Below are 17,217 nucleotides of genomic sequence, written 5' to 3' on the forward strand. Positions count from 1 at the left end.
CCCCCCCAAAAAAAAAAACCACCCCTTGCCATACCCATCATCATACCCCTCATAGCCATCTCCACCATCGTTCATCGTTCATCGTTCATCATTATCAAACAACGAACCTCTGCCCCATCCACCATCCCCCAACTTCCCCTTCCCTCCCTTCTTCGGCATCGACTCGGGTCATTGAATCGTGGTAGGATGCCAACTGCGTCAAAAAAAAAAAAAAAAAACCAACTCCGCCCAGCATTTGACACGGTCACCCCACCCCCCTTTTCACGCGGCACCGTCCCTGTTCCTCCTCGCGCCCGCGCCGCCCCTCTTCTTTCTCTTCTCATCGGCGTACGACGACGGCGACGAGACCTCGCTGCTCGTCGGGATGTGGTGCGGGTGCGTGTACACCTTGGTGCCGACGTCGCTCTCGCTCGGCGCCGAGCTGACCTCGCTCTCGGCCCAGCTGCCCGGCACCTCGCGCGGCGCGCTATGGTGGCGGGAGCGGGAGCGGGCGCGGGCGCGCTTCTCGCGGTCGGCGTAATCGTTGTTGTTGTTGTTGTTGTTGTTGTTGTTGTTGTCGTCCTTCTTGTTGTGGTTGTTGTTGTTGTTGTCGTCGGCGGTGACGTTGCTCTCCGAGACGTACGCCCCGCTGACGACGCTCTCGGCGGGCGCTTCGTCGATGCGCCGCAGAGCCATGGTCTCCTCCGCGCCGCGGATAAAGCTAAAGTCGCGCTTGGGCTTGGAGGCGGCCGCGCGGCCCTTCTCCTGCAGGCGGCGGGCTTCGGCCCGGAGGCGCTCATTCTCGCGCATTGCGGTCTTGTCGGCCGTCGAGTAGACCTTGCGGATGCGGCCAGCGCGCTCGTTGGCGTCCTTCTTGGTCGGGGTCGTGGTGGGCGTGCGCTCGCGGTTGCTCATGAGCTCGGACGTGACGGTGCTGCCCATGTCGGTGCCGTCGGCGTGGCTGGGGCTCATGGTCGACCAGCTGGGGTTCGTCGAGCCGTCCCAGGTCGAGCCGTCCGCCTCGCGGTTGATGCCTCCCACGCGGGCCGGCTTCTCGTGGCGGTAGCTGCGCAGCTGCTCCTGGGCTTCCTTCTCGGCCTCCTCGTCGATGATGATGCCGTCGGCGTTGACCTTGCGCCGGCTCTTCCGGCGCTCCTCCTTCTCGCGCGCCTTCTCCTCCCGACGACGCTCCTTTTCGCGCTCCTTCTGTTCCCGCTTCTTGCGGCGCTTCTCGCGGCCGGAAATGTCCGAGACCCCGCCGGTGATGCCGGTGATCCCCGTGGTCGCGCTCACCACCGTGGTCAGGTCATCCCCGGTGTTGTTCGTGCCGTCGTCCACGTCCTTGTACACGCTGCCGCCGCCGAGAACCGTGCTGGGGGTTGCGTCCGAGTAGATGGTGCCGTTGGGACCGACCTTGCGCCGGAGGACCGTGGACTTGTAGTCTTCCCAATCGCCTTTCTTGAAGTAGAAGCCGCCGTTCTTTGCCCAAAAGAAGAACCAGATGCCGCCTATGACAAAGGCGGCTCCTAGGAGACCAAAGACGGCAAAGACGGCATTGTTGTTGATCTCTTGCGGGTGCAGTATGCCCGATTCCGGGTCATGTTGCTCTTCAGATGCATCTCGGCCAAGCAGGACAGAGCGCGCAGCCAGCGGGCCCAGCGACGCGACATCGGACCGGCCGAGAAGATTGTTGAGGATGGTAGGCGCCATGGGGAGCGAAGTAGACGAGGGAGAGTTGAAACCGCGCGACGGGACAAACAGAAATTGTGCAGCAGCCTCACCCTTTGGGCTGGCTCAGCTGGTTAACCAGCCAAGCAAAAAAAAATCAAAAATCGAAAAGGTGTTCTCGATGCAATCGTCAAGCCGTCAGGAACCGAAATGAAGTCATACTACCGATTTGATTGTCAAGTGAACGCTGGCTGCCTGTCCCCAATGGTGGGCTCGATAAGGTGGGCTTGGTGGATGGAGGAGAATTGTTAGCTGCGGCAGGTGCTGTGTCGAGGTCGACCCGGTTAACCCAGAAACCGGGAGGCTGGGAGGCGCGGGGGTTAGTTAAGCGCTTGAATCCTTTCTCGGGGGGCGTCTCGCTGATGGGGAGGAAGGCTGGGCTGACACCCCAGAAAAAGCCTTAGCGTGCAACGAGCTCTCCGTCTTTCGTGCTCGAAGACAGATTGTTTCCGATTTTCATGCAACCTTGCCGCGGCCCGCTTCCCTCCTCCTCCTCATCTTTTCCTGGTGAAACATGACGTATGTAAACAGAGGCTCTGTGCTGCCCAGCAACCGCCGAGTAACCTGATGCATCCAATCAAACCAGAGAACCCAACAGGCAACGGGCGCAGGTCCCCCCAATCAAGCCTCGTCCAGGGCTGGCCTCTGCACTGGATTGGCTGAATAGACCAATCCAGGCAGCTTTACGCTAGTTAGTTGCTGGCCGCCTCGCTTCCACTTGCAGATTAAACAGGACAACACTTGGTGTAGTTATCGAGAGGTCCAGCTGATTCCTGTCGCATTGGACAACAACAACCTCTGGTAGGTCTGGATGCTCCAAAGTTGCTGGTGCCGGGTACGGCGTGTCGCAAATTAATTGCTCACCCAAAAAAGGTGACCCCGGTTACCTTGACAACCATGCCGCATTGTCACTTCGACAACCTTTTTTGGTGACAATAACTATGGGTTTTCAACGGAACGAAGCAAATACGGAGTAGTGCGCAAGCGCCCACGATCCGGCTCCTCCTCTCCCACAAGCAGCGCTCAGCGCATGGAATCCCGCCTCAGGTCCTACAGTGGGGGAGCCCGAGCGCTTGACCGTTTTGGGCTTCGGTAACTAGACTACGGCAACATCTCCAGGATATCATGCGAGCATGACGCCCCATTGAACCGAGACGACTCGGTGCAAACGAGCAATTGCAGAGTTCAGCCCACTTCAATCACCAAGCAGATCCCAGCCGGACAGCTGAATCACCAGCCTCACCCGTTGGCGCCGCGGTATGTGTTCTTCGCTTGCGTTAATGGTGACTGCCAGTCCCCGTACCTGTTCTTGCATTGTCATTCGGAGACGAGGTGCGCACTGTATGGAGTACCTGACCTACATCAGGTCCTGTAGGTAGGTATGTATGTACATGCATACCTATACATACCTCCCTGGTAGGGAGGTAGTAGTAGTTACACGTGGTTGATCGGAAGAGGAGGGGAGGGTAGGGAGCCTCACTTTCTGGCCAGGACCATCTCCCTCACCGCAACATCACCAGAAGTGCACCGCAAAAAGGTACCGCAACGGGCGCCGCAGCACCGAGGCGCCTCTCTCGTCACGCCACATACATGTTCCAAGTCTCCACTGCGATGATTTAGCATCCCATCGCTTCGCGATTCCGCAAGCCATCTGTGTCCAACACTTTGCTTTGCGCACATCCCATCTACCATGTACGTTATGTATTCCGTACAAGTACTCCGTATGCAGACCTGCATGCCCCCTGGAGTGGAATCCGGAGCCTAACCTCCATGCCCGGTTCATCTTCCACCAGTGAGCCGTGGGAAAGCGTCTCATGTCTGTATCACGAACCGCCCGCTGTCCACCAATGAGGCGGCTTGGCCGAAGCAACGGAGAGAGTGTGGCATATCATGCGGTTGATTCTGCATTTCGTAATCGAGAGACTGTGCAGCGGCAAGAGGTCGACATTAGTGCTGAAGGTTTGGACGTCTTGCCATCGACAACTCCCAGGGATGTTGCTTAAGGTACCCTTTTCTCAGCTTTCTCCACCACGTTGTCGTGGGCCATGCATTCCCGAAACAGTGCTACTTCAACAACAGACAAATGAGGTGAAACGTGGTTGCCGGAGCACGGCAACCAACAGCCAAGTCTCTGGTGTAAATGCAAGAAACGTTCCTTATGGAGGGGTGAACATCAATCTCTTATCTCAGATGGGATAGATAGATTCAAGAAACAAACAGAATCCCCAGAATTAGCCGCCGAAAGTGCCTATACACCGACTCATCCGATAGTTGGATTGAAGCAAAGCAAAGAAAGGATGAAACGTCCAGGGACATTTCAATAAAAGGCTTCGATGCTTTATCCCATGCCGTACCAGGTGTAGCGGGTATAAAGATAGCCGCTTTACGCCTCAACAATCTCTAGTCTCGAGACCCGAAAGTATGAGCGGCCGCCCTTCTTCTGTTAAGCACCGTAGCAGGGTACAAAGAAAAAAATGAAGGAAAAAGAGCCATGCCGTCCGCGTTCACGAAAGAAATATAAGTAAAATGTAATGGTATAAGAAACGGAAACTTCTGATATGGAAAAGAAAAGGAAAAGGAAAAAGAAGAGATGTAACCCAGAAAAGAAGTGTACCGCCCTCCAGGCGAGCCTCGGAAAACAAAGCAGATAAGCCAACGCTCGCTAGATTAGATCAAATACCGCCGAAAACTAGCACGAGAAATAGAGATGCTCAACGATCATGCACACAAAAGTAACATTATAGCGTCATTATCATCATCCTTTTGACATTTCGAGTCGTTGACGGGTCCTTCTGACCCTATGCCATCAGATGTTCATCAACGTCGTTACATTCAATGTCTCGCCAACCGGAAAAAAAAGGGGGAAAGAAGGGGGGAAAGTTTTGGGGCGGGGGGGGAGGCGGTGTGGGTGGGCCAAAATAATCCGCCCCGCCTTCACCGTCATTTGCCTTCCTACTTCTGCCCGTCAATATGGTGGCCCGCCATAGTATGCATCGCCGTGCCGCGACGAGTACGACGAAGGGAATTCGGGATAGGGCGGAGGAAGGATTTCGGGATAGGATGGAGGGGGCGGCGGCGGCAGCGGCGGGGTATACGTCGTGTAGCCGTCGTAGTCGGCGTCAAAATCGTCGTATCTGGACACATACTCATAGCCGCGGGGTGGGCCAATATCGTACTTTGGACCGAGCTCGTACTTGGACGGGTTGTGCGAGAAGGACCTGGGCCGAGATTTAGCCCTCGAGGTCGCGCGCGCCCGTGACTTGGGAATGTCGACCCTGGTCCGGCGGTCGTCCTCCCGGTCAGTGTAACTCGACCTGTCGCTGCCGGTTGCGCGTATCTCCGCGTTGCCACTCCTCGATGTGATGTTGATCTCTGCCCCGTCCTGGCACTGCATCTCCGTGTTGCCGAACTTGAGCACCGTGCTCCCCTTCACCTTGATCGTGACGTCCTCGTCGTTGGCAGCCGTTGACCTCGTGGTCCGGGTTGTTGCCGACCGTCTGTACTCGCTCTCGTCGTGGCTCCCCGAGCTCCTGGTGGACCTGCTGCTGGTGCCACTTCTGCCTGCCTTCCGGAGGGTTTCGGCCGTCAACGGTACCTGAGCCCCGCCGCCAACCGCATCCTGATACTGGGTAGCGAGCCGGATCTTGTCCTCGTAGAGGCTCCCGGAAGAGCCTGAATGGCCGCCGTAATACGTATTGCGTCGTCGTCTTCCGGCTACCTCGGTCTGGTAATCGGGCACATCATATCCGAAATCGGCACCAAAACCCCTCTGCGGTGGGAAATGCCTTGTGTGATCATAGCTCCCCGGTCCCGGAGGCGAGATATCGTTGAAGAGAGGATCTTCGACATCCGTCCCCGGGTCATCATAGTCTGTCCTCCGTCTAGCCGGCGTGGCTGGTGGGGGGCGGAAAGCGAGAGCGGTCGGGCGCGCAGAGGCAGGCCTGCGAGGCGGCGGCATCGCTTTCCGGTCATCTTCGTGTTTGGAGGCCCTCCGAGTCGTCGAAGGGCGCCTTGTCAGGGACCTCTCCACTGGGTCCTCGTAATCATCATCATACTCGAGGGCGGGGGGCTGCCGGAAGCTCATAGCGGACTGCGGCCGAGAAGTCCCAAAGCGGAGTTCCAGCGGGCGAGCGAATAAGTCGGGACCTGTTTGAGGGGGCGGGTGATGCGTCACCAGAGGAGCCGAGGAGGGCGGCGGTCCAAAGTGGGATGGCACGGGTCCAGGCCCAGGAGGGGGCGGCGGCCCCGGGCCCATCCATGAAGGGGGCGGGAACGGGGCTGGCAAGGAAGGGCCTGGTGTTTGGCTGGCATAGAACCGGGCGTTCGATGGTGGTGGCCTGGACGGGCCGTAAAAGCTCGACGGCCTGCTCTGGGGCGCTGGTCGTGAAACTGCCGGACTCATAGAAGGGTCGACGCCGTAGTAGGCAGCCTCGCTCGCTCTCCTAGATGTCTTTCCATGTTTACCCGCCGGGCGCGAGGCGGCCATGAGCGCCTTTTTGCTGGATGCCGACTTCTCACGGTCCTTGCTCGGCTTCTTGGCCGAGTCCCCTCTCGGTTGCAGTGTCGAGTCAGAATCGGTAACAGCGCTAGCGGTGATCGGCGACGAAGCTCTCCTGGCTTTTTCCCTTCTCGCCCGGCCGGTGTTGGGTTGTTCTTTTGCGGGGCTGCTTGGGGCAACCGACGATGCGTACCGGCCGGTGCCCTCAATTTCGTTCCCCGAGTCGTCGACGTCGGCGACAGACGCAACTAGTGTCCGTGGTCCGCCAGGCATGGCGATCCGAGACCACAACCGCAGATAAAGTAGCTTTGTTGTAGTTCAGTGTCGGGGTGGGATGCCGTGGTCGGGAGAGGCAGCAATGCCTCGGGCGGGAGACGACCAGCGGCACGGCGGCACGGCTGATGTCGAAGCGGTTACGTTGGTCCACCGGTAAGTGTCGCTCTCCAGGGTATCGCAGCGGATACAACGCGCTCTTTTAAACCGAATAAAAAAAAGAAGATGGTTCAGACGGCCGGTACTGCTGTCGTAGTCAGCGACAGGAAAGAACCGGCGCAAGTTAGCTGCGAAGGTCGGCGGCAGCAAACTACGGTCGGGCGGGAAAATGTTGGGATGAACTGTCAGGCTCCATGAGACGAAAAAAGGTGGAGGAACATGGGACGGTGGAGTGCTGACTGGTTTTATTTCACTGCGGGGGTTTTTTGGGGAGAGGGGGGGGACGGGATGGCACGATTAACTAGCAGGGGTTCGCTGCTCGATTCGTCTGGGGAATGAGAGGAAAGCGCGCGCTGACAAGCTCAGCAGGCCGAGACGGGACAACAGCCTAGCACACCCCCAGTCAGAGCAAGGCGGAGAGGGGCGGGCCCGGACACCTTGCTGGGAGACAAAAGAGAAACAGAGAAAACGTCGCACCTGAAACAATAGCAAACATCCGGTGGTATGGACGGGATCCGGCCGGGCAACGGGCAACGAGCTAACGAGCTTGTAGTTATAGCAGCACTCCTTCCCGTTGCATGCGTGCACTACATTTTTGCGGTCTCGGCCTTGGACTCGCGCTGGCAAACACGCACTGCAGTTTCCGTCCACACACAGGCCTGCTGCTGCTGCTGCCGGCTGGCGCTCTTCTGGCTTGCCCGGCTAGGATCTTGCCCCGTTGGCGGGGCATTGTGCGAGGTCGAAATGGAAACCCTCATACACTACGTAACTCAGCATCAATCCTTGCAACCCTGCGCCGATCGAAGATCATCCGCATCCCAAAATCCGCTGGCCGTTTGTGCACACACTAGTTATTAGGAGGCAGGGAAACAGAACAGACAGGGCGGACGAACAGCGGGTTCCGCACAAACATGATGTCTGTACGTTGTCTGCCAGCGGGACTGGCGGGCCGGAGCTTGTCCTGTATGTACATCTACAGTACTAAGGAATTTGTGCCCGAGTATGTGTATATAGGCAGTACAGGCGCCATTTGATACTGTGATTACTAGAAACCAGCAGTTACTGAGGAGTACAATTACGAGAGTACGAAATCTATAAGACATTGACGTTTTCGCTGTTCTTGGATGGCGCGTGAACAGGTCGCTCGCTAGACGAGGCGGCGCACGGTGACTTGGGAACAGCTGTGTGGTTCAGGGCCCTGCGTAAGGCCTCAATCACTGTGGGTATCGCGGTGGAACCAGGAGCCTCGATGAGGACGGCCGCGAAAGCGTGCAACGGCAGGCGAAATAGGCAGACCACAGCACGACGAAGCCGGAGCCGGTCTATCTCTCCATAAAAAGGAGGACCATTGGAACGGCTGCCCTCCCGCCCGACCCGGTTCGTTCGCCTCCTGCTTCCGCGGCCTTAATGCCCGACATTGCCTCTTGGGTACCAATCCGCCGTCGCAACATCCATGAGGAAATCTGTCCTCAGCAAAGCAGGCTACAAGCGACTTCTTGAGGGGTTGACTCGAGCTGCGCGGGATTTTCCCCGGTTTCTCGTCGGTGGTCTGTTTCTGCTGACATGGGAAGGGCGGAATTGGAATAATTGGAATCACGCTGAAACATCGAGAAGAGGCAAGAAGGGATGGGGTTTTCCCAAGTTAAGCCGCGCTCCATTGGACGGCGGGCGCTTGATGCCTTGCGAACGCAAGGAGACGTCAGGTCCGTTAAAATAAACGATCCCTACCAAGGCCAAATGGCTGGCATTCCTCGCAGGCCCAGCACACCCATTTCCGTCCTTGCCTAGAAAGCCCGTGGCCGCCATTGGAGCCGTCGGGCTCGGAGCGTAGACCTATGCAGAAGAGCCCGCTCCCATGGGGCCGCAGCCCGAAGGAGTCAGAAGTACGGGACTCCAGAGTCCCGCACATCGGAGTCATGGTTCCTCAACATGTGCAGGGGCTGTCATGCTGCACTGAAGCCGTTCGCCGTTCCCAATTTGCTGCAGTTCAAACCCCCATAATCTTCAACGCCATGCGATCCTTCATGGTGGGGCCAGACGGTGTTGTAGGGCCGGGCAATTGTCCACTGCATCCGCTAGTTACAACAATAAGGGCCCGGGGGAGACTCTGTACCAAGTGTGTGCTGCATGAATGTACGTTATGCGAGTCTGAACCGTCCTGCCCTTCGTTTCCCCAGCGACCCGGACCACCGGCCGCCGATCACCTCATGCGGGGGGCTATTGCGGAGTGACGACGAGCCTTGATCAAGCGTCTCGGGGTCGCTTACAACACACTACACGCGTACATATTCCAACGTGTCAAAGATGAGACGAGCCGTCATGACGCGGTGCTTGTTTTGGTCTTGGTTCTCGCTCTGTTCATCCCATTGGTCTTGCCTATCTCGACTAGAGCTTCGGGGACCAATGATTCTCCATCTATACCCTCCCCTACATGGTGTTAAGCCAAGTACGGAGGAGTCGGCGATGAACGCTTTCCCCGCGGGAACGCCCTGACGCGGTTCTGTCGACGACAAACCGTGTCCTGCGCGAAGTCAATCGCGTGGCTAATTGGACGGGTCGCAAACGGCAAGCAAGTGTTCATCGCTGTCGATCTGCGGCCCGTGGGAACAGCTGCATATCATACATACGCCGTCGGTCGGTCGTGTCGAAGCGATGCAAGACTGATCCCGTGGATGGTTTTGGCTAGGCCGCTGTCAGCTCGAACCACCGAATCCGCCTGCGAGCTTCCATTGCAGCCCCCTACTGCTCCGTGCTGCCGAGTCCGTTCTACAGTCACGTAGAGTTCGTGGTGGTTCAGCTAGCCCCAGATCGCCCTGGTGAAGACGCCCCCGCATCCTGACGCACTGCGCCTGCGGAATCCAGTTGCAAGGATCCGAGGGACGGATAACGGTTGGTTTTGTGTGGCGGCGAGGAAACTGAGTCAGATCCATGTGACTCCCGTGACAACCCAGGCCGGCGTCATGCCGGCTTCAAAGAAGGGAGGAAAACAGAGGTGGAATGCGAGACTATCCGCCAATGATCACTAGCTGCCCGATGTGACCACAGAGTACGCCCTCCGAGGGCCAGGATCGCAGATAGCGGTCACGATTTTCCCAACATTATCTTCAGCTCGCGATGGCATCCATTACAAGACGGCCAAGTCGGCTCTCGGCCTCGTAAAAAGTGGCTCCCCTCCCTCCTGGCAGCAGGCGACACGGGAGTAAATCCCACGATGGACGAAGTTCATGCAACAGAAACCGCCATTACGCTGCACACCCACACCGCTCTTCTCGTGCGGCCGTTGCCTTCTGCAGGTGCTATATCATGCGTCAAATGTTACACAACGCCTTGCTAGTTGTCATTAGCAGGCGGCGGCCACCTAGACTAGAATCCAGATATCCGAAACGACAGGCCGGTGATCTGAGAGGTAAATTCCGTCATCGAACCTGTTGGGAAGGATGGCGAAGGTCACGAAACCAAGGTTCCCGGCGTCAGACGCGAAAAGGAAATCTATCCGTTTCGCCTCTTCGTTTGTGTCTCCGAACGAGGTGAAAGTTATCTCCCGGTTGCCGTACATTGCCTCCTCGGGCACGAGGCCGGAAATATCTCTCATGCCCGAGCCCGGTTCGGTCAGCACCTTGTATGCACGATCTGTCGGGGTGCTGTTGAAGTCGCCGCCGAGGAGCACCGGCGGGAAAGCCCCGGGGGCACGCTCCGTGGGCCAGGTTCTGGCGAATTCCAGGAGAAGACGGGCGCTTTTTTCACGTGCAACTTCTCCTCTATGATCAAGATGTGTGCTCATGACCACAACAGCAGCCCCGGTGCCTTTGTGGCGGAAGTAACCCATAGTGACGATCCGCTCCAACGCAGCATCCCATCCTTTCGAGGGCACTTCGGGGGTCGGGGAAAGCCAGTATGTGCTGCTGCGCTCGCACTCCCAGTGATCTGCCCGGAAGAAGATGGGAGAGTACTCTCCTGCCTCGTTGCCATCCTCCCGCCCTCGGCCGATATGTCCCCACGAAGACCCCAGCCGTGCCTGGATATCGGTAAGCTGAGAATGTAGGACTTCCTGGAGACAGATGAATGCCGAGTCGTGCCCGGTAACGATGAACTTTAGCTGTGCGCAGAGCCTCGGGCAACGGACTGACCACGGTTCCTCGTTTGGGCTGGGATGCTCAGTGGCATACCGGACGTTGAACGTGATTAGGCGAACAGGGAGTGATGCAGGGTGTGCGATGATCATGGCTGCTGCCTGCTGTGTAGAGGCTTGGATAGGCGGCAGTTGGTGGCAGCATATGTGGTTGATAAACTGCTCAGTAAGAGCCACCTAAGTTTCACGGCAATGGCCTGCAAGTTTAGTGATCGAGCCAGGCAGGCAGTTGTAAATGCCAGTGATGAGCAGGCTGCCTAGAGGAACCATTTAAAAGCAGGGGCCCACTGAGGGGAAGGGCAGATCACTTACGAGTTCAGACTGAATTGCTGCCTACTGCGAGGAGCTCTCCCGCAGCTGCCATACACCTGTTCATTCTTACCGCATAAGTAAGGCATCTAACTATCTAGATATATGTGCATACATGGTACAGTTACAAGGTACATACTGTAGTACAGTATATACAAGTACGGATACGTTACCTCATTCGTGACGGCTTCTATCCCAGCGTTCAGCAATGTCTCGGACTTTTTGCTCCTCGAAGACTGGGTCTTCAGGTATTGGGAACATCCTTAGTCTTTCAACTTGAGAGTGAGACCACACCATATCGACCAGTCTCTTTGGCTCGTTGCCTAGGCAGCTGTTCTAATTCCTTTGTCATCTGCAAACGCTCCTTCCATCGTACTAGGAGACGTGCGACTGCGATGGAAACCGATCAGTACAACCATGCACCGCCCCTAAGTTACATACGAAGAGATCCCGTCGGTAGTTATTCCCATGCCTCTTCCCCGTGGATCGATAAAAGACCCTGGAGCGCCTGCCAACGAAGAGCGAGATCTGTTTTTTTTTTTTTTTTTTTTTTTTTTTTTTTTTTTTTTTTTTGAAAGGGAAAGCCCTCTACTTTCTTCAACAGGAATCTATGGAAACAACTGACTATGCTCATGGAGAACTAAGGAATCGAGGCGCCTACCCGGTCTCCGGATTGCTGCCTCGTAGGTTCGGGTGTTGCTGATGGAAGGAACCCAGGAGGTCCCCCATCCAAAGCGAGCAATGTTGCGATCACCATTCACGATAAAAGATGCTGTCATTAGAATCGCAGCATTTAGCTGTTGGGACTACGACTTCGCTGTCATCACTGTCGGCCCTTAACATCCTGTCACCCGTTCCTCATTGTGGGCCCTGTACGCATCAGATCCTTTTTTTTTTTGGCACTAACTCCCACACCGAGTTTTTCAAAGTCCTTGGTTGCTTCGACATTGCTCCGGTTCACCGACCCGGACAGGAAAACCTCGGTACGTTATGGATGGGAAACTTGCATTAAGCAGGACGGAATGGGCGGCGCGCTTCAACCCTCCGCCATCTCCCGATTTGTCTCAAGACCGAGAAGTACCCGGACAACGCGCAAAGAGGGGAGGTTTCGCGCTTTCGGGGTTATGATTGAGTAATCACAAAAAACAGATCGATTCCATCACATATCGCCTTACCTCCTCGGTATTACCGACGCAGAGCGCCTGACAGTCCTTCGGTCAGTTTATCCGCAGTGTCACAAGCCCGGTTCAAAAGGTTACCGATTCCGAGCGGGTGTTGTCGTGGGGGGGGAGGGGAGGCTTGGCAACAACGTCATAATTATGGGTCTTCTCGGTTCCGAGGGGCAGGGTACCCGTTATTTTTTTGGTAAATCGATGGTGACCCGGTGGGCTCACATGAACCCCCATCTGACCAAGGACGGCGACACCTAAAATTAGTGAGTCGATATCCCCTCGTTTTGAGATGCCGCAATCGTACCATAAAGTGTTATGACTGGCCGAGCGCCGTTCCATAACTAGCGTGCATTGCCTCGCTCGCCAAGAGCCGGGGAATGCTGAAGCCTGGAACAAGCACAAGCAGGGATGGCAACTGGTTACTGTTAGGTCGCGCAGGGCTGCCCGGCCTTGCGGGCAGTCGAGTTGAGTCGCCTTGCAGCGTAGCCTCTGCATGATGCCGCTCTTGCTTCTCGAGCCCGGCAGAGCGATCGGAGTGTTACGATCCGGACACTCCCGAAATCGCCAACCAGCAGCCCCGTGCCGTCTCGGTATCGATGTTACTCTCGCTCCAAATGCTACCATCTTCATCGGACCATTTTCTCATTCGATGGCCGAGGGTGTCCGAGCAGCTGGTCATCTGCCACAAGCAGGTACTTCGTGAGCTTTCTGTCCTTCGTTTCGATCGAGATCGAATGGGCCTGCGTTCCAACGATCGCCAACGATCGCCAACGATCGCCAACCAACCCCCGACTCTAGCCTACTCTGTAATTGTGCTCCAGTTCAGCTCCACGGAAAGAGGTTGGTCGACAAGACGATGGCCCAAGCCGATAGCGGCTCCCTGGGCGACTGCATGCCATTCCCAAAGGAGCGATGGACAGTCAGATGTCAGAGGAGGTGGTTTCCGCTCCTGGCTTGGTCTCGGCTCAGCCTACTCAACCCTGTCATGCGTCGAGTCAGAGGACTGCATTCACAAGCCCGAGTTCCATTTGAGTCTTGATTGCCTTACCGTCCATTCCGAGGAGTTTTCTTTTTTCTCTCTCTCTCTTTTCAAGAAACTGCTCGGCACTTTTCAAGTGTTTCAAAGCATGGTAACCCACCATCTAACTGTCCGTGACTACTTATTCCGTGTCCTTGGAATTGTCCTCATCTAGGCCGCGGGGGTGTGTCGCATCACGGTTGGTCCACACACACACACACACACCCCTCTTCAACGAAATGGAGGGAGGGCGCCTTGTATTGCCCCGCCAAGCCGCGGACTTTGTCATCTTGGTTGACCGGTGACATGGCCTCAGAAGGTGACCGCGCAAGCCATTCTCGAAAGCTGATGGTGGGAAGCTCGCATCAGCAACAGCATGTGCAACGCCTCCAACTTTCACTACATAACTGCGCGCCATGTCCCTTCTCAGCCGGCCACTTGCTTTCGTCTATTTCCCCTTTTCTTTCCCGTCATGTTCCACGACAGGGAGGGATACGTATCACTTCATCGTCCTCGACGCTCGCTTCTGAAGACGGCTGTTCTGAGCCGGCAAGGCCGGCGACGGTCCTGTCCTGTGGTTATCTCTGAAGCTGCCCAAACCCTAATAAGCTTTGTATTATTCCTGTCTGTTGTTTCTTTTCTCAAGGGAAAACCAAAGCGTAGAAGGAGAAAGCGAAGAACGAACGGGTCGATAGTCCTTTCCCACACTTTCTTGGCACTTCCTTTTTTCGAGAGGCACAGAATCGACAGGATGCCCAGCTCCAGATCATCTGCGCAGCACCCACAGCCGGACTCGTGGATGTCCTCGCAGATGCTCCTACGACCTAATATCGAGAGAGACGACGGGGAGATTGAGGGCCTTAATCTTGCCAGCATGGGCGAGGATCCCCTTATCTACTTCCTCACTCCTACTCCTTCCTCCTATGTGGGGGATGACGATGTGGACGTGGACTTGGACATGGACTTTGACGCCGGGATCGAGGATGCCAAACATCCGCCCCCCATTATCAGGAGCGTCAGTCCGTCAAGCCTCGGCGGCCTGAGCCGGCCCCCTCCCCGACCGCCAACGCCGCCGAGGTCCCCGTCCACTCCGGACCTGGACTACAGCCTGTCCGCGACGCCGGACGAACACGAGCAGTACGGCTACATGGAGGACTCGTGGCCCCCGCCCAAGCGGGGCCACTCGCTGAGCCTCCCTCGCCGCCTCAAAGACAAGTTCAAGAGCCAGCTAAGGCAAGACGTCGCCGGGGGCGGCAGCAGCAGCCCGGATACCCTGGCCCCTCCCAGCCTCTACTCGTCAGGAAGGGGCCGTTCCGCATCCCGGGCCGGCTCGAGACCCGCCGGAGCGGTTGCCTCCCCCTCCCCCTCCTCCAACTCGTACTCTTCGTGCTCCGGGGCGGCCAACAGCCGGCCCAGGACCACGCCGGGCCGCGTCTCGCCGCATGCGTGGCGCGAGCCGAGCCCGGACGTGTGGGCGATCGAGGAGGAGCCTGAGGAAGGGGGGATGCATGGCGAGGCGGGCGGCGGCGGCGGCGGCAGTTTTGCGGAGGGGGAAGAGGAGCACGGAGGGGCGGGTAGCGGTTCTGGCGTGTCGACGACAATGGCTGGGAAAGCGAGGGCCTTAGACATTCCGGCTGGAAAGCCAAAGAAGAGGGTTCGGTTCGTCCTGCCTGCTACGGATGATTACGGGAACATGTATTAGAAGGGAGGGACACTTGCATCTCTAACGGAAGGGGGGCGGGGGCTGGCGGTTGTCTGTTTTTTTACTGGCCATCTCCTTTTCCCCTTGTTCTTGTTTTTATTCTTGTTTGTTTTTCTTCAATTTCTTCTTCTCGCTCTTCTCCCTCTTCTCCCTCTATAAGGGGGTGGGCTTGCATACATCGCACGGCGTTGGTGTCCTTGTTTGTTTCGGCAACTGCATAATAGCGAGCTGTACTAAGGTAGTTTGGTCTAAGTTTGATACACACAATCGGAGGAGCATCAGTAACAAGGATTAATATCGTCAAGTTTACGTCCTTCCAGGAGCATTCCCGTGCTTGACTTCGGATTTCCACATGCATGTCTCTATCCCGTACATCACAACTGTTGCGTAGGGCAGAGTCCCCTGCACGACCGGACGGCCCGAGACCTTCTGTTTTGTTTGCTGCTTCGTAACAGGCACGTCTGTTTCCAAGGGAGTCACAGGATCTATGTACGGACTATAAGCCATCGTGTTCTTGATCTACTCGGGTTGTCCGTGCTGATACCGTATCCCAAGCGACCCGTGTCTCGGAGGATCGAGAAAAAATAGTAAGAATAAAAAAAAAGAAATATAACCAAAAAAAGGTGAAGATAAAGGACCACCTGTCTAAGTTTGCTCCGAGGTCTCTCCTGTGTATCCCTCGCACCCTGTTATTCTCGTCTGCAATCCGCTACGGAAAGTCTTCCGCATCCTTCGTACCCTGATGTATGTACTGTGTACGGATTAATTAACTCTACAGCGCACAAGCGAGGTCTCCAAAACCCCCGGTCATGATCGCAGTGGGACCGTTCGGCAGTCATGGATCCCATCCATCCCGGTGCCGCTCCCGAGAAATCCCCACTCTTAAACCGGCGGTAACGACGTCAAGGCCACGCTGTCCAACGTCTGAACCTACCCGGTGGAGATGACAGCTAGATTTGCTGCCGGGATCAGCTCAGTTGCGGTGAGAGATGTCGTTGTTTAGTATCCCACATTCGACGTGTTCATACTTGCAGTAGTGTACACTCGACGGGAACTATGGCGTAGTTGTTGTATGTACCTATGTATATACATTCATGGGTACATGCTAAGCATACTTTCTATACCTTACCTTACCGACGATATTCTTCGTGCGATGCTTGGAAATTCCGCACCCTTCGTAATGCACATCAGTTCCCAGCGTGTCCCGCACATGTCTCATGCTTCTGTCTGCATGATCACTCTGGGTGGGAGCAATTGCAACAACGCAGAGGCGGCAGGGGAGGTCCGAGGGTTGCCAAGAGAAATGAAAGTGGCTGCGCCGATGCGCAACTCATGTGCAGCTGACAGCTTGGTGGTTGCCGCACCTGGCCAGCGGGCTGCAGTGGCTGCAGGAGCCTGGACTGGGCCCTCGGCGGTGATTGGCCCGGGATCCTTGCTGGAAGGTTCAATGGGGCCGAGAACCAGGGAACAGGGAGGTGACTTAGCGGCGGGTGGGAAGGTGCGGTGGCGGGGCCAATTCCTCAACTGTTTACGTCCGTTCTCCGTACTCAGTACCTGTTACCTAGCTTACCTTCTGGGTCTGCGGCCAATGTTTCTTGTTATCGTCATTGAGAGAGAGGCCTGCAGCTGGACCTTCCTGCGGCGCTGTCTCTCGACGGAGGATGCAAGGCTCTAGGTAGCGCTCCTTTTGCTCTCTTTCCGACATTGCCCATGCGGCGCGGGTCTCGAATCTAGTCCGCCAACTCTGCAAATGGTCTTCAAAGCATAACTACAGTACAGTACAACGACGTGGTTAACCTTCTCCGTCTCGTGGGCACTTTTCGGAGTCGCCCGTGGTCGCACAACCTAGAGTGCCTGCTTTCAGCGGAACTTGCTGCAGCAATCCGTCGTCATACATGCACAGTCCTCTGTAGAACGGCGCATTCCAAGCTTTTGGCCAGACTGTCGCGGGTGCCCTTTCCGCCTTTTTCTGCCCACGGCGCAACGCCACGACCGACTCGGCTCAATTGCAAGACCACAGTGCCTGTGGCATGTTAAAATTGAGAAAGAGCTCTTTTGCTCTCGTGGGCGTGGTCGTGGACAGATGACAGATCGGATCTAAAAGCGAAGATCGTCGGTAATTATGCGATTCACCTAGGTGAGTTAGCCCCCGTTACCCTGGTTATGGTTTGTTGACTTGTCCCCCGAAACGGCGGCCCCGACCCCAAGGAATGCAGCACCCGATTGGCAGTTGCACCAGGTTCGGAGACC

General features: G+C 56.4%; 6 protein-coding genes across 6 annotated transcripts; 2 read left to right on the top strand and 4 right to left on the bottom strand.

Annotated features, from left to right (window-relative positions):
• Positions 1–21: 21 nt before the first annotated feature.
• P884DRAFT_262654 (uncharacterized protein) lies at positions 22–2,122 on the bottom strand. Its single transcript, XM_069441679.1, has one exon. The coding sequence runs from the start codon at positions 1,687–1,689 to the stop codon at positions 262–264; it is 1,428 nt and encodes a 475-aa protein (XP_069295302.1). The 5' UTR covers positions 1,690–2,122; the 3' UTR covers positions 22–261.
• A 2,550-nt stretch (positions 2,123–4,672) lies between these two features.
• P884DRAFT_301821 (uncharacterized protein) lies at positions 4,673–6,478 on the bottom strand (the record flags this gene model as incomplete). Its single annotated transcript, XM_069444890.1, has 1 exon — positions 4,673–6,478. One exon carries the CDS (start codon positions 6,476–6,478, stop codon positions 4,673–4,675), a length of 1,806 nt encoding a protein of 601 aa, XP_069295303.1.
• A 719-nt stretch (positions 6,479–7,197) lies between these two features.
• On the top strand, positions 7,198–7,677 carry P884DRAFT_262656 (uncharacterized protein). The gene has a single exon (XM_069441680.1). It carries the CDS (start codon positions 7,216–7,218, stop codon positions 7,486–7,488), a length of 273 nt encoding a protein of 90 aa, XP_069295304.1. The 5' UTR covers positions 7,198–7,215; the 3' UTR covers positions 7,489–7,677.
• Positions 7,678–9,995: 2,318 nt separating this feature from the next.
• Positions 9,996–10,859, bottom strand: P884DRAFT_279516 (Endonuclease/exonuclease/phosphatase; the record flags this gene model as incomplete). Its single annotated transcript, XM_069443313.1, has 1 exon — positions 9,996–10,859. One exon carries the CDS (start codon positions 10,857–10,859, stop codon positions 9,996–9,998), a length of 864 nt encoding a protein of 287 aa, XP_069295305.1.
• A 3,157-nt stretch (positions 10,860–14,016) lies between these two features.
• On the top strand, positions 14,017–14,967 carry P884DRAFT_279517 (uncharacterized protein; the record flags this gene model as incomplete). Its single annotated transcript, XM_069443314.1, has 1 exon — positions 14,017–14,967. The coding sequence occupies one exon, from the start codon at positions 14,017–14,019 to the stop codon at positions 14,965–14,967; it is 951 nt and encodes a 316-aa protein (XP_069295306.1).
• Positions 14,968–15,940: 973 nt separating this feature from the next.
• On the bottom strand, positions 15,941–17,053 carry P884DRAFT_313007 (uncharacterized protein; the record flags this gene model as incomplete). Its single annotated transcript, XM_069445222.1, has 4 exons — positions 16,538–17,053; positions 16,332–16,491; positions 16,097–16,194; positions 15,941–16,021 (listed from the first exon to the last, which is right to left on the bottom strand). Exons 1-4 carry the CDS (start codon positions 16,670–16,672, stop codon positions 15,941–15,943), a joined length of 474 nt encoding a protein of 157 aa, XP_069295307.1. The 5' UTR covers positions 16,673–17,053.
• Between the last annotated feature and the right edge of the window lie 164 nt (positions 17,054–17,217).

This window comes from Thermothelomyces heterothallicus (assembly GCF_042370625.1).
Source record: "Thermothelomyces heterothallicus CBS 202.75 unplaced genomic scaffold P884_scaffold_22, whole genome shotgun sequence".
Lineage (NCBI taxonomy): Eukaryota > Fungi > Ascomycota > Sordariomycetes > Sordariales > Chaetomiaceae > Thermothelomyces > Thermothelomyces heterothallicus.

What these genes read in the sequence shown, in the direction of transcription:
- P884DRAFT_262656 (XM_069441680.1), top strand. Translation starts at nt 7,216, where the DNA reads ATGCGTGCACTACATTTTTGCGGTCTCGGCCTTGGACTCGCGCTGGCA.
- P884DRAFT_262654 (XM_069441679.1), bottom strand. Translation starts at nt 1,689, where the DNA reads ATGGCGCCTACCATCCTCAACAATCTTCTCGGCCGGTCCGATGTCGCG.